At 38.9% G+C, this 16,139-nt stretch overlaps 1 protein-coding gene across 1 annotated transcript; it reads right to left on the bottom strand.

The window, feature by feature from the left end:
• Nucleotides 1–3,003: 3,003 nt before the first annotated feature.
• LOC104436021 (glutathione S-transferase L3-like) lies at nt 3,004–12,982 on the bottom strand. Its single transcript, XM_039317991.1, has 9 exons — nt 12,639–12,982; nt 5,172–5,232; nt 4,954–5,040; nt 4,518–4,616; nt 4,330–4,432; nt 4,182–4,276; nt 3,868–3,975; nt 3,173–3,270; nt 3,004–3,070 (listed from the first exon to the last, which is right to left on the bottom strand). Exons 1-9 carry the CDS (start codon nt 12,980–12,982, stop codon nt 3,004–3,006), a joined length of 1,062 nt encoding a protein of 353 aa, XP_039173925.1.
• Between the last annotated feature and the right edge of the window lie 3,157 nt (nt 12,983–16,139).

Below are 16,139 nucleotides of genomic sequence, written 5' to 3'. Positions count from 1 at the left end.
AGTACTACTATTGGGTATCTTTCTCAACACCCAAATACTATATTCCTCCACAGCTTCTACATTGCCACCCCCAAAACATAAACCCACTCCTTCGAAAGCAAAGCCACCTCCTTCTAAACCCATTTCTTCATTTTACAAACCAAATTTCAAATGGGTAAGGAAACATCCATCCTTACAAACAGAGTTAGCACAATTCTGTGAAGTTTGACCTGCCATCTTTAGGAGCTATTGCAGTCTAATTGCGCTCATTATTCACCTCGTCTAGCTCTTCAAAATATCTATATGTTCCAGCCTTCAGATTTCCTATTCTAGAGGATTATATTGGATCAACTGGAGATTGGTACATGTTAAAGGTGCTAAATCCCACCAAAATAGATGAGCATGGAAGAACCAAGAAAATACTAGCCCTTATTTGACCCAATACAAAAATACAACTTACAATGTTTAAGATAGGTCCCTGTGGAAAGATTTGTTGTGAATTCAAGGGTGGGGGTCTCAATTTCATGGCCTAAAATTTCCATACAATTTGAATATTGAATGAATAATTAATTTAACCTCAAATCATGTACACAATTATATTCCAATACAAAATGCAAACCGCTACTTTTTCTAAGCACTCTGATCCAGATCTCAAGAGATTTTTAGAAGCACTAATGTAAATGTCCTTAACCAATCGATATGATATTCTGGGGTGAGCCTAAACTCAAGTAAATGAAAACTCTAGGTCTAAAGTGGAGATCTACTCACCACTCAACCCTAGAGCACATCATAGTAATAATCAACAAGTAATATCAATATCATTTAGAGGATACCAATCATTCATTTATTCAAGATATTTCTTTGTTATTTATGTATTCATAATAGAATATTTCGATCATTCTTAGAATACAACATTTATTTTGTTCTACATGATTCAAATATTTGGATGCCAATCCGTATTGCTACATGTTAACCATTTCAGCTACTATGAGTATGCATCATAGTATAAACTCATAAAAATGCCAAGCATCGACATCTTTAATCACATATTCAAATTTGTCATCACTTTCCCACTTTAGTAGTAATAATATCAACATAATCTAAACCGCAAGTATTTACTTACTTTTTCCAAATATATTATTTCAAGTCATTTAAGACATGATTCACACGACATATAAAACAACTATAATCACATGTGCCATAAAATAAATGTTATGAGGTACATATAATTCAATAATCAAATGCACATGGATAAACATTGATGCGGTTGCAAGGGCAGGTGAATGTTATTTTGAGTGATGTTGAGGGAAGCACAGATAAATTCGAGTGTACAAGAATTGATGTCGATGGATTATGTAAATGCATGATATGAATACGACCACCAAGATGAATCACCAACCAAGGATAAAGAATGGGATAGATGAAGTTCACCACCAAGGCTTAAAGGATAAACCACTTGCCATAGATAAAGAACTCTGGGATAGAAGAAACTCATCACCAGAGCCTAAAGAACGAACCACTAGCCTAGGATAAAGGTCTGTTTGACTCTAATTCACTCTCCAAAGATAAAGAAATTAGGATAGGAGTAATCCATTCTTCAAAGATATTCGCTCATAGAGGATAATCTCATTTATTCATTTACTCAAATTATTGTCTTCTATATTGGAGATTACACCTCCACTTATAAAGAAACTAAACAAAAGAGGAGTCTTTTCCGGTTCCTTGAAACTGAACAGTCTTGGGGAATTCACCTAATTGTGACTCTTAAAAGTAATGCCACAATAAAGACTCATAAAAAGCTGTGAATTAAGAGACCTAGAATGCATTGAAACCTAGTAGGACTCTCTAAATTCGTACACCAATCTTGGAAGCTGGACTGTTGTCGCAAAAGGTTATTAAACAACGATGAAGACTGACCTTAACATCGTTGCATTGTTAGGTAATCAAGTAGTAGCCTCAGAATCGACAAAATGCTTTAAATTGTTAATGAGGTCATTGATTGATGCCCACGAAATTGATAACTATCTATTACCTCTCCACATAATTGACAACTTCAACTGGAATACAATTATGAAGTTGTAGCCGAAATTGGCCTTTGCCAGCATAAATAAGGAGTGGGTTGGTTCGATCAATGATAAACAAATCAAACTTGATTGCTGATCCATAGAGCATGACATTCCCGCACCAGACATACAAATCTCATAACATGCAATTACCACATAGTAGCTCACCGATATGCATAAGTTTCTCATCATTGGTTAGAACTTGTCTTGACTAATAAGGCATCATGGCCACTAATATATAGGTGACGAAATATAACATCTTAAGTAACAAGGCATCGTCACTACTAATCAGCTCAAGAAATTTTCCTCCACTCGGAAAAGGACGTCTTCATGCATTGGTGTTCGACCCTTTCTGTATTTGAAGTAAAATATATTGATGTCGTCTTGTATCATTTGTCCAATTCTGAATGCTTGAATTGAATATTCAGAGTAACAGTAAATGCCACGTGTATGAAAAGGTCAGATTTATATATACCCAGCGAAGTCTGATGACATTCTTTAAGAAAGAAAAGCTAGAACAAAAAAGAATGAATAATAATCTCATTTAGAGGGCAATACTTATAGTTGTTCTAAGCACCGCTTCTCTCAGAAAAATGCCACAACCCAAGTTAAACACTCATACCTTTCAGTACTTTTAACAGTTCTAGTATAACAACAGCTTCGTCTTCTTTTTTCTTCAATGCACAGCTTCTTCTATCTAAGTCAATAAGCCTCAAGATGCGCAAACATGAGGAATAGCCAGCATAGTCTAGCAGCTTTGATGAGAGGAAGCCAGGGAAAACCAGAGAAACATCAATATGAAGACAGACCTTAACACAAAGTATTCGAAAATGAGCTGTTTTATTTGCAAACTTTCAAGTAATACCCCGATAGCATTTTCAAGCTGTAAAAGAGGCACTGCTGCATCTAGAGCAGATACACAACACAACTAGCCTCAGGGAAACATCAAAAGTAAGGTATATCAACTATCAAGCCATTCAACTGTTTCCTTACTCCTGGCATGATCATGACTCCAACTACTGCTGAGCCTGCATTTGAAGAAAAAAGTGATTAGTGAATAGAAACAAACTCACTGGCGCTGAGAGAGGAAAGAAAGTTGTTCAGAAAAATTTGTGACATGAGTTTGAGACTGGGTTGGAAGCATTACAGTGAAGCGCTTCTTGTAGTATTCAACAAGTTCTATAGGATCAGTCTTTGTCTGCTTGTAAGCGTCGATCTTGTTCATTTCCTGCATGGAACGATGTAGAAGGATATATCAATGCATTATATGGTTTTGAGCAAGGATGAAATTGAGCAGAGCTGCTGAACCTGCAACTAGTAACAATATGACCTTCCATTGTCCAAGCAGCACACTAGATCCCAAGGTTGTCTGTAAAACTAATTGGTCTCTAAAGGTAACTCATTCATGTTTTCCTCTCAAGAAAGGATGCATTTACATAGAAAATATGATCCCTGCAACTGGTGAAGGAATTGAAGGTTGGAGGAGAATGAGGACTCTCTCATTCTATACATGGCTCTACAAGAAAACTATGAAAACTATTAATGAAAATCCCACTAAGCATGTTTGATGACTTCAAATAACGATTAACTCACTGCAGGTTATAATCTCCCCAGAGACATGCTCCCACACTACAATGGTTCAACAAGGCCAAAGTTTAGCTCTAGACACTATCCTGAAACTATTATAATTAATTCACCATTCACTCAGAATCAATCTTAAAATTTAGCTTTCTGTTATTCACTGGAAGAAAGAATTTCTGTCCAAAACGGAAAAGAAATGAAACTTAAAACAAGCATTGGCCAGAGACAAGATTCCTTCCTATACCTCAATCCATGCTGCTAGCTTAGGTCTGCCAGCAGTGATGTCATACTTAAATGCTTCAGATAAGAAGAATTGGAATCTTTTAACAAATGTGATGTAGGCAATGTCCACCTGAAATAAAAAAATTAGACCTTAAATGATACTTAACCACAAAAAGAACTACATCTTGATAGCCACATATCAGACAAATTTTTTTTCTCCAAGATTGGTTTGCACATCATATGAATTGCATGGATCAAAGGATCTCTTGTTTAACCTATCAAAAAAGAGAAGAACCACTGAAGAGCCCCTTATCAAATGCGAGAATGCCAACATACCCCACTGAATTGGCCGAGAAAGAATGGTCCATCCTCAAATTTGCCAAGAGCACTCCAGATGATGGAAAGCAGGACCTGACACAGAAGATGAAGTTCTATAATGGTAATGGAGATACCTATCATTAAAGAAAGTTCTCAGAGTACTTACCACATTCTTTTGGTCCTTCTCCCTTGAATGAAGTGTAGACTATCTTCATGAATTCATCAACATAAGTCCACAGTTCTTCACCAAACTTCTTCTTTTCAGGATCCTAGCAACAAAGAGAGGCCACTTAGTTATGTTGTTATATGCAAGCCGCAGAAAAAAGAAATGCACATTTGCTATCCAGTGCTCACATCAGGGAAAAGAGAAGGCCCTCCAAAGTTGCTGTCGACATATTTGATGAGGTCTAGGCTCTCTCCAATGATTTTCCCGTTGTACTCCAATGCCGGGACCTAATAGTAAGTTACAGCAGCAGAAAACAAAATGTACCCATCAAATCAATAATGGCTAAAACTTATCCTTCTAATTTTAGAGGTCAAAAAGGCCAATTTAGTTCCTATAAACTAAAATCAGCTACCCTTAAGAGTCTAAACTTGCTGAAATAAAAATCACAATTGAGCCAGTCTTTGAAATCCGGAATCCAGCAGCAATCGCTTGGAATCCTAAATTAATCCAATTTGGGCTTTGACAATCAGTGTCCAGCAGAAAGTCTGGGCTACTGACTTAAAAACACACAGCAAGAATTAAAACAGCCGGTGACAGGCAAAAGACAAGCGATAGAATAATCACCTTATTCATGGGGTAGACTTTCTCCTTGTACCAAGCAGGCCTGTCCTGAAGATTAAGAGGAACTAACTTAATCTCGTCCTGCAGTCCCTGCATCTCGGAAATACAATCCCATTTCAGAAACTAATCACGGAACCAACCAAAATGAACTAAAGGACATAAAAAGACAAATCTCGCTTGACCTTTGTTAGAATTCACATTATCTCAGAGAATGAACTCACTTTATAGTTCCTCGTGATCCAGACGCGCTGAGCAAATGGGCATGTGTAACAGGTGTACAACCTTCAGACAATTCGGAGAATACAAACGTGTTGGGAATAACGGATCCCCGAAAACCGGATTCGACACTAAATCAAACTCCTAAATCAATGCGGAAGACGAACCCGGGAAAACACGTATCACCGATCGTAAAGCACACCATGGAGTCGAGCGTACCTTGTTACCACAGATTAGACACCGACGCTAATAAGAGGAAGAAAATCTGGCCCCGTTCGATCCGATGAAGCCTTGAAGGGAAGACAGTGTCGCCGTTTGCTTACTGTTCGTTTTTGTTGGAGAGAGAGCGAGGGAGAGAACGTACGTACGTTTTGCCAAAACGTTATCTTCTCTCTCTCTCTCCTCCCTTTTATACCTTCCCCTTCCACGGGCCATATTCCCGTGGGCCGGGCCTTTTGGGCCCAGCATGGGCGGACGGGCCAACTTAGGCCCATCACTAATTAAAACCATCATCTCCCACTCGCACATGGTGGGCAGAACATAATTCTCTTTACCTCTCTTCAACATTCATACCGGTGAATAATCCGTGCGACCAGCATACTTTGAGAGCTCGTTGCCATACATCTGTTAAGAATATATAGCAGCTCATAATGGGCATCACACTCCGAGTAGATTTAGTATGCAGTATCTTAGATCGATCGATCACATTTATATCTCTCTTGATCTCTTTCAAACAATGATATATATATATTGTATTCACAATTATGATTATCCCAAAGATAGTCATAATTGGTTAACCGGTGAATACAAAACTACAATGTAATTCTCCAAAATCGATCTTCCTCTTTCCTTCAAACTCTCAATTTCAGTTCAGCTTGCTTTTCTAGAAATGCCCCATTAGATCGAATCAAACTCATGACCATTGGCAACATCCTAAGATAGCAAACACTAAATAGAAATCTTGAGAATAAGTAAGAGTCATGAGGGGACTAAAAATTGAGGAACTCTATTCCTCAAAAGTCTCACACGACATAAAAAGTAGAGATCAAACTTTTGCCACTCTTATTGGTCGTCTCATGCATACGTAGTATGAAATACGTATTACGGTATTAACTCATTTCCCATGGAGCGTATGTCTACACCTTTCAATACCGTACAGATGATAGTTCAGACATACCCAATGTCTAACTTGAGTTCACGTATCTACTTATTTACAAAATTCATCAGAACTCACATCTGGCATCATAGATAGATAAAGTAAAATATGTGGGGTATTTTACTTTCGGACATAGTAAGTATCATGTCCTCATCTTAACACTTAGTTAAGGCGACATACGTGTTTTAAGCTTGAGCTCTCGATTATCACCTAGATAATAAGCTTAAAAACAGTCTCATCTCTATTTATCACACAGTAAATAGAGGCGATTACCCGCGTGAGTGGGCTAATCTTATATCTGTCCGACATACTTTCTCAACTAAATGTAATGCACTAAGCATTAAGATGCATAAAGATCAAACAAAGATTCATAAGCATTAATGATGAAAACACAAATTCATCAAATTGTGAACACTTAGGGAAATTACAATATTTAGTACATCAGTCTCTACGCAGTCCTAGAGATTTCACATGGCCACAAAGCACATCTCTAGGTATTGGCTTTGTTATAGGATCTGCAACCATTCTATGCGTAGTATGTACTCTAAGTTCACATCCTTTCGTGCAACCATATCCTTGACAAAATTATACTTGGTATCTATATGTTTGGTCTTGCCATGATATTTGGATATTTAGTGTACACTTTTGCTGCTTGATTATCATAGTTAACTAATAACAAAACTGCAGCACTTCCAATAACACCTAAATGATCAAATAATCTCTTAAGCCAAACATCTTCTTATACTGCTGCTGATAATGCCACGAACTCAGTTTCCATCGTGGACAAGGCTATACACTTTTGTTTCTTACTGCTCCAACATATGGTGCCATTATTCGGTAAGAGAACAAACCCAGAGGTAGATTTCCTTTCATCTAAATCTCCTTCTCAATCAGCATCATAATAGCTTTAGAGTCGCAGATCATTTCCTCAATGACTCAGCATATAATCAGCAGTTCCCTTTAGATACCTCAGTATTCTCTTAACGGCTTATCAATGTGCTTGACCTGGATTGGATTGGTAACTACTCACAATTCCAACTGCAAAACATATGTCAGGTCTTGTACACATCATAGCATACATAAAGCTTCCAACAGCACTAGCATAAGGAACATGTTTCATTTGTTCATTCTCTTGTGGAGTCCTTGGACACAATTTATGGCTCAATCCTTCACCTTTTGCAATAAGAGTGTCTATGGGTTTACAATCCCATATCCTTCAATTCAAAATTGGAAGAGAACCAACTTTTGACAGTATTGACAAACTCCATATTACTTCCGGCAATTAGTATATCATCAACATATAATGATATGATCACAAATTGATCCTTGGATCTTTTGATATATACACAATGATCCTTATCAATCATTGTAAAGTCATATGCCATTATGGCATTATGAAAGCATATATATCATTGTCTTGACGACTGCTTAAGGTCATATATCGACCTCAAAAGTCGACATACCTTTTCTTCTTGGCCTTTCACTATGAAACCAGCAGGTTGTTCCATACATATTTCCTCCTCTAATTCTCTATTAAGGAAAGCAGTCTTTACATCCATCTGATGTAACTCAAGATCCATACTAACCATTATTGCCAGAATAATGCGAATTAAGGTAAATCTCACTACAGGAGAAAATGTATCTTCATAATCAATTTCTTCCTGTTGATTATACCCCTTCGCCACAAGGCGAACCTTATGCCTTTCTATCGAGCCATCAGCCTTTCGCTTTATTTTGAGAACCCACTTGTTCCCAATAGCTTTGTGTCATTTTAGAAGATCAACCAGTTCCCAGACTTGGTTTGATTTCATTGACTCTATTTCCTCTTTCATTGCATGAATCCATTTTTCCTTATTAGGGCAATTCAGAGCCTCATTAATATTTCTTGGCTCATACTCATCTTATGGAGCAACCATAAAAGTTTCCCTTTCAATGTCAAAACATCGACGGGGAATACTTTGGCGACTTGTTCACCGTATGTGAGATTGTACACTTAGCACATCATTCCCCATTATGCTCCCACTTGGATTAGGTAATGATGATGTCATCACATCAGGTGGTTGCAATTGAGAATGAGTTGAATTCAATTCATCACATCTCATATTATTCCCACTTGGACGAACTCAACCAATATCATTATCTAGATCCAAGGTTTCAAATAGGAAGTAATCTTTCCATATTTCGCCCTTCTTAGGAAATTCATCCACTAAGAATGTGACATCCTGTGATTCAAATTCAGTTATTCTCCCACTTTCCTGCTCACCTACGAACACATACCCTTTTGAGTGTTCGGAGTATCTCATTAAAATACTCTTATTTCCTTTAGGACTCAATTTCCCAAACTTGTGAGAGAACTCATGAGTATAGATAGCATAACCCCATGGCTTAAGTAAACTTAAGTCCGGTTTTCTACCTATCCATAACTCATATGGAGTGGAACTAACTGATTTGGAAGGCACCCGGTTAAGTATTTAGGCAGCAGTTAACAACATCACTCCAAAAAGTGATATGTAAGTTAGCATACGTCATCATGGACCTAACCATTTCCAGTAGGGTTCTGTTTCTTCTCTCTGCAATACCATTTTGTTGAGGAGTATATGGAACAAACAACTATCTTTCTATTCCTTTTTCATCACATAATTTTCTGAACTTATCAGATAAATATTCTCAACATCGATCGAATCTAAATACCTTTATTTTCTTGTCTAATTGATTTTCTGTTAGGTTCATAAACCTTCTGAAACAACTTATGCTTCAGATTCATGAGAAATCAAATAGACACATCCGAATCGAGTATAATCATCTATTAAAAATGATGAAGTAAACAGTCCTATGCCTTTCTCTCACATTCATTGAACCACAAACGTCATAATGGATTAAATGCAAAGGAACGTTAGCTTTTTTACCTTTTCCAAATGGTTTCCTTGTCGTTTTCCCTTATAGGCAATGCTTACATATGGACAAATCGACTTATTCAATATTGCCCAACAAGCCATCTTTGGCTAGTCTATTCATATGTTGTTGGCTAATATGACCAAGTCTAGCATGCCACACATTCACATTATTGTCACATGAAGTAAAAGACGTGAAACAAGGGAATAACATATTGACATCACCACAGTCAACATTTAGTACAATAAAACCATCCAGAAAGTGACCACAACCATAGTAGTTTGTATCCAAATACAAATCTACACCGTTATTACGGAAGTTCACACTAAAACCAAGCTTAACCAACATCAAAACAGACAATTAAATTTCGACGAATCTCCGAGCATTTAGAACATCATGTAGGAACAAGTTGCGTCCACCACACATGTTCAGTTGGCAGGTGCCAATCCTTTTAACTTCAGCTCTGGAGTTGTTTTCCACATAGATCCACTCAGTTCCAGTTGGTATCGTCGGAATTTCACGAAGGATCCTTTATCCTTCGCTACATTGTCTATTGCTCCTGAATCTACAGTCCACAAAGGATTGGATTTAGCTAATAATGCAGAATTTGACACAAAAGTAAAGTTCTCAAATGTACAAGAGGTGTTTACCTTCTTTGGCTCACGACAGTCGCGAGCATAGTGACCTTTATTGTCACAATTGTAACACCTCACCCTTGACATTTTCTTCACTTGATGACGTTTTTCTCTCTTGTGTTGGTTAACTCTTGATTTCTTGCAATAAGGACTTGATCCTTTGCATTCCCACATATTGAACGAATCAATACGTTTGCGCTTAGAGCACAAAGCCCTTTCTGAGCTAGAACCAGCATTGTAAATATCTATTTTCTGCTCAAATGTTGTTAGTCGGTCCTCAGCTAGCTCAAAGTGGCGCACATCATTTATAAGATCTTCCATAACATGGTCAAGAGCTTCTAGCGCTTCTTGCTTTTTCAGCACATATTGAATCTTCATATTCAATATTTCACAATTGTTGCCGTTTACATCAGCAATTACGTTCTTAGTTGCTGAAAACATCGATCTGAACACATCAGACATATATGCACGAATAATTAATGCCTATCATTTATGTATCCACTTTTACATAGACCCATCATATTAATGAATAATTTTAAGTAAGGCTTCAGAATCAAAAGGTCACTACATTTCCAATCATCCTCCAAAAATCCTAACTTAAAACTATCATTAATATGATTGTCATATGCAAAATCAATTCTATGAAGTTATAAAAACTTCTATAACTACCCACAGCTAACTACCCACAGCAATCAGCAGTAATAGAAAGCAAATATTATCTAACATCCAATAGAATAATAGTGCTTTCACATAATACAACTATACATTACACTAAGCAATATATACAAAGAAAAATATCAACATGGAAAGAGATATTTACATCCATAAAAAATCTCACAATTAATCTAAGAAATAATTAGGGAATGTCCATTCTAATCTATTAGTCAAAACATCTGAGAAAACTGAAGGCACATTTGCCAACCATGGAAAAACTTTTGGAGAGCTTTCATGTCGCCACCAAGGCGCATTTACTCTGCGCCATGTGGCGCTCAATCTAAGGGTTGAAGTTTTGGCCAATTCAATCCTATAGTACTCTCTTACAAAAGCATCCACTAGATTCCTATAATCCGGGACCACGTTGACCTCTCATAGCCGATCTAACACTGCTTGCCATTCAGGTGGAAGAGTGTTCATCAAAGCCGGCACCTTCTCAAAATCCGGCATAAGATAACCATTCCAGATGATTTTCTGTATCATCTGATTGACCTTGACCATGTGTGATACAAATCACCATCAAGCCACCAATAATCAGCTAACTCTTTCATCAGCCTTTTCAGTCTAGCTCTTCCTTCGTCCGTTCTCGAGATTGCAGGTATCCGTGCATAACGCATCATAGTTCCTACAACAAATGCAGAACTAAAATGGATCACTTATAATCCATAATAAACAAATGGAAAATACATAATTTTCTATGATTCATGCAACAAATGCAGAATGAAAAATGGATTACCTACAACCCACACAGACATAATTGAAAAATAAACAAATTCTTTTTTTTTTCTTTTTTTTTTGGGTCAACGGTCAAAGTTAACGATCAAAGTCAACGGTCAACGGTCGTCGATAAACGGTCAACGGTCGGTCAACGGTCAAGTCGTCGGACCGATCGAACCGGACGGACCGGTCGGGCCGGTTCGCTCGAACCGCCCGCACGTGCCGCGCGCGTGCGCGGGGCTGACGTCACGCAGACGTCATCTAGCACGTGCCACGCGCGTGCCGGGCGTCCGCGGGTCGGGTCGGGCCGGGTCGCCGGTCGGGTCGCCGGCCGGTGACCGCCCGGCCAACCGACGTCACTGCTGACGTCATCGATGACGTCACCCCGACGGTTACTGACCGTTGGGTGACGTCATGCGACGCGGCACGCGCACGCATCGTCCGTCGACCGGCGCGTGCTGGTTTGCCGGCCGCCGGCGCCGATGTGCCGGTTCGCCGCCGGCGCGTGTGACGCACGTGCTGGCCGAAGCCAACGCTTTGGGCGCGTGGCGCCCACGCGCAGCGGCTTGTGGCCGCGCGTGTGGGCGCGTGCGGCGTCGTCCGGCGACGCACAACATGTCACCGGACTCGTCTCGACGACCTCTTTCACCCAGTGGTTTCAGAATTCAATTTCGACTTACAAAAACTAAGAAAAATGGCCGAACAACGCTCGGGTGTCGGGATTTTCGCCCCGATCTGTACGGCCGAAGGTTTTCGCGAAAAAATCAATGAAAAAACGTCAAACAGGTCGGGAAAAACGTGAACTAGGACTCGATACGAATGTTGGGAATAACGGATCCCCGAAAACCGGATTCGACACTAAATCAAACCCCTAAATCAATGCGGAAGACGAACCCGGGAAAACACGTATCACCGATTGTAAAGCACACCATGGAGTCGAGCGTACCTTGTTAGCCACAAATTAGACACCGATGCTGATAAGAGGAAGAAAATCTGGCCCCGTTCGATCCGATGAAGCCTTGAAGGGAAGACAGTGTCGCCGTTTGCTTACTGTTCGTTTTTGTTGGAGAGAGAGCGAGGGAGAGAACGTACGTACGTTTTTCCAAAACGTTATCTTCTCTCTCTCTCCTCCCTTTTATACCTTCCCCTTCCACGGGCCATATTCCCGTGGGCCGGGCCTTTTGGGCCCAGCATGGGCGGACGGGCCAACTTAGGCCCATCACTAATTAAAACCATCAAAACGTAATCAGACAATACGACAATCTCTTGTTCAACGACTTAATAAGTATTCACACTGAATCGACTCGAACGACGGCCAATGACCCAAAAAAAAAAAGGAAAAGAAGAAAGAATCGAACTTCGTTGTTCCATCGAAAAGAGGAGGTTGCTCGGCGCTGGAGTTCAATGAAGGAGGCAAGTTCTCTACCGCGGCGCTGCGACAGAATCGAAACGAAAGACCAAGCAAGGGATCGTCAAAAAAATAGAAACAATGACTCGAATTTCGCGGGAAAGAGAGCGAAAGCGCAAGATCTCGAGAGATCCTTACGGAGGAGCCATCAGAGTAAGATGTCTGAGTACGTGGGGGGTCGGTGTCGGTGCCGACGTCAACGTGAACGAAAATGTCCTCCAAGCGGGAAGCTATATAAGAGGGAGGAGTTAGCGATGTCGCGAGCAGTGACGAAACGGAGAGTGATGACGTCATTGTTTGCGTCAGATTTGTCTGGCTGTTGGCGGCGTTGGTGGATACTGGACAGGGAGAAAGCGAATTCTGTATGCTCCCGTGAAGTGGCAGCCGGTTCGTCCGAGATGGAAATGTCCGGAAATATGGCCTTACTGAATGGGTTGCGATGGCTTGTCCTAGTAAGTCATCGGATCACAAAAAATTAAGTCCTAAATTGGAATCATCAAAGACTGTGTCCACTCTTGACAATTCAAAATTTAAGATTCTTAGGGTGTGTTTGTTCTACATTGATAAAGGAGAAAAATATTTTCTAGGAATACGATTAGTTCTTCTTTATTTGGTGACATATGATCAGAAACAAATTTTAATATTAAGCCCCGAGCTTGATAGCTTGGGCCAGCTTGAGTTTCGATTGAGACAGCCAAGCCTCGAGCTTGATGGCTCGCATCATGGCCGGTGGCTAAGGCATGACGCATGAGGATAGCCTGGCCCGAGTTTCGATTGAGACAGCCAAGCCTCGAGCTTGATGGCTCGCATCATGGCCGGTGGCTAAGGCATGACGCATGAGGATAGCCTGGCCCGAGTTTCGATTGAGACAGCCAAGCCTCGAGCTTGATGGCTCGCATCATGGCCGGTGGCTAAGGCATGACGCATGAGGATAGCTGAGGAAGAAGGAGAAAATAGAAAAATTGTAATAATAATAATAATAAATTTTTAAAAAGATAAAAAGTAATTAAAACACTCTGCTTCGTCTGTTATCTCTTGAAAACGACTCATTTGACTTCGATTGATTTACCTTCCGACTAGGCCGATTAAAAAAAAAAAAGTAATTAAAACACCCTCGCTCACAATTGTGTGCGGATTGCGGGTATGAATACTAGAGAAGATAGTCAACGACTCATTTGACTCTGAAACAGCTTTTAACTAGGCCTATATAAACGATCAAAGGAACCTCGAAGATGGCCGGGAATTCCGAACTTAATTCTCACTACGTCGCAACATGCACTCTAGTTTTTTGCTCGTGCGTAGTTTGTCTTCGCATGGTAAATCTCAAGTTAAAATGCACAAGTGTCAAAACTTGATACATGTGAACATTTAAGTGTCAAAAGTTCCAAAATATACACTTAAGTGTCACTTTTTTTCTTTTTTTTTTTTTTAAATTAGGACACTTAAGTGCCAACTCCGACGAGCTTGCCGGAAATCCGACATAACATTATTTTAGGCCCCGTTCATTTTACAGAAAATAACTTCTAGGAAAACATTTTCCAAATTTTCCAGTGTTCGTTTTACGGAAAATAAATTAGTCAAGGAAAATGTTTTCCATCATTGGAAAAATAAAAAACAACATTTAAAAGTAAGGAAAATGTTTTCCACTTTTGAAAAGTGAAAAACATTTTCCATAACTTCTTCCACCTTACTTCTTTTCACCAACACATTTTCAATCCAGGCGAGCTCAAGCTCCACCACTAGATCCAATGAGCTCGCGGCTTGCCAGAGCTCGGCGAACCTCTGGCAAGCTCGGGTGAGATCAACCGAACCTCAAGCTCGTCGGATTTAGTGATCGCGTCTTGGTTGGCCATTAGGCAACCAACCATCGTCAAGCCTGCGACAGCAGAGGAAGAAGGAGGAGGAAGGAGGAAGGAAAAGAAAAAGGAAAAGAAAGAAAAGATAACAAATAATAAAAATTTCAATTTTTTAAAAATACAAATAATTAAAAATTCATTTTAAAAAAAATATGAAAAAATAAAACTAATTTTTTGGTCAATTAAAAATATGAAAATTCAATTTTTTGATAATTTTTCCCAAACAATTAAATTAGTTAACAAACGGTAGAAAATATTTTCCACTCAAAGTTCAAGTTTCAACCGAATATCGGAAAATAATTACATTTTCCTAAAAAATGATTTCCTAGAAATTATTTTCCAGAAACGTCATGTTTTCTGCAAAACGAACAAAGCCTTAATAATAAAACAGGTTTACATGGCTCATTGGAATGTCCACTCAACAATCCTTATATAAAACGACATCATCTTCCATGTTCACTTAAGTGTTAGTCATTGTTAAAAGATGAACGAGTTTTACAAAATGTAATCACTTAAGTGCCAAAAAAAAAAAAATTTTGTTTAACTTACTCTAGTGTCTAGTTATGGTGTAAGTGATCATTTAAGTGACACTTGTGGTTAAAACTTAAAAGTGAATATTTAAGTGCCAAATTTTGCATAAAGTGATCATTTAAGTGCTAAAAACGATGTCATTTAGCTAATTCTTAGTGTCTACATGGATAATTTCTTTTAAAAGAATTGTCATGTCAATAAAAAATCTCGTCGAAAAAAGCCACATTTGAAAGAAATTTCTCGCCATTGACACTTTCCATTTTTTTCTCCAATTCTAGTATTTAAGTGTACATTTTGAAATTTTTAGTATTTAAATATCTATCCATATCAAATTTTGGCATTTGAGGTATTCGGCACTCGTAAATCCCAAGATGATGTATACTCTCTATGGCTTTCTATACACTTCCCTCTCTTTCTTGTAGTATGATGTCATTAGAAAAGTTACATTGTTATTTTAATAGGATGAGTTGATTTTGTGAGTATGCTCTCAACTTTCTCCTTTGTGGCTCTTGTGGATCAGAAAACTTCTAAGAATCGGCAATGAGGTCATCGATTGACGCCCACGAAATTGATAACCTCTCCACATAATCGACAACTTCAACCTGGAATATAATTATTAACTTGTAGCCGAAATTGGTCTTTTACCTGCATAAATAAGGAGTGGGTTGGTTTGATCAACGAAAAACAAATCGAACTTGAGAGCTGATCCATAGAGTCTAACACTATTGCTTCAAACATACAAATCTCATGATGTGCAATTTCTACATAGTAGCTCACCGATATGCAAGGGTGAGTATATATTCTTTAATTTTCACTAGCTAGAACTCGTCTCGATTAATGAGGCATCACAGCCCCTAGTATAAGGGGGACGAAAATACATCTCAACTGACGAGATACAGTCACACGAATCTGCTCAAGAGATTTTCCTTCGACTGGAAAGTGACGTCTTTATGCATTGGCATCCGTCCTTGTCTGTATTTGTAGTAAAAGATATTGTTGATGTTGTCTTGGATCGTTTGTCCAATTCTAAATTCTTGAATTGAATATTCAGAGTAACGGTAAAT

This window comes from Eucalyptus grandis, chromosome 1, assembly GCF_016545825.1.
Source record: "Eucalyptus grandis isolate ANBG69807.140 chromosome 1, ASM1654582v1, whole genome shotgun sequence".
Lineage (NCBI taxonomy): Eukaryota > Viridiplantae > Streptophyta > Magnoliopsida > Myrtales > Myrtaceae > Eucalyptus > Eucalyptus grandis.
Note: the sequence above shows the minus strand (reverse complement) of the source record. Positions and strands in the feature narration are given on the sequence as shown.

Coding starts and splice junctions, on each gene's coding strand:
- LOC104436021 (XM_039317991.1), bottom strand. CDS start 12,982: ATGACGTCATCACTCTCCGTTTCGTCACTGCTCGCGACATCGCTAACT. Junction 4,617..4,953: donor AAGTCTACCCCATGAATAAG/GTGATTATTCTA, acceptor ACTTACTATTAG/GTCCCGGCATTGGAGTACAA. Junction 3,976..4,181: donor TTCTCGGCCAATTCAGTGGG/GTATGTTGGCAT, acceptor TTTTTATTTCAG/GTGGACATTGCCTACATCAC.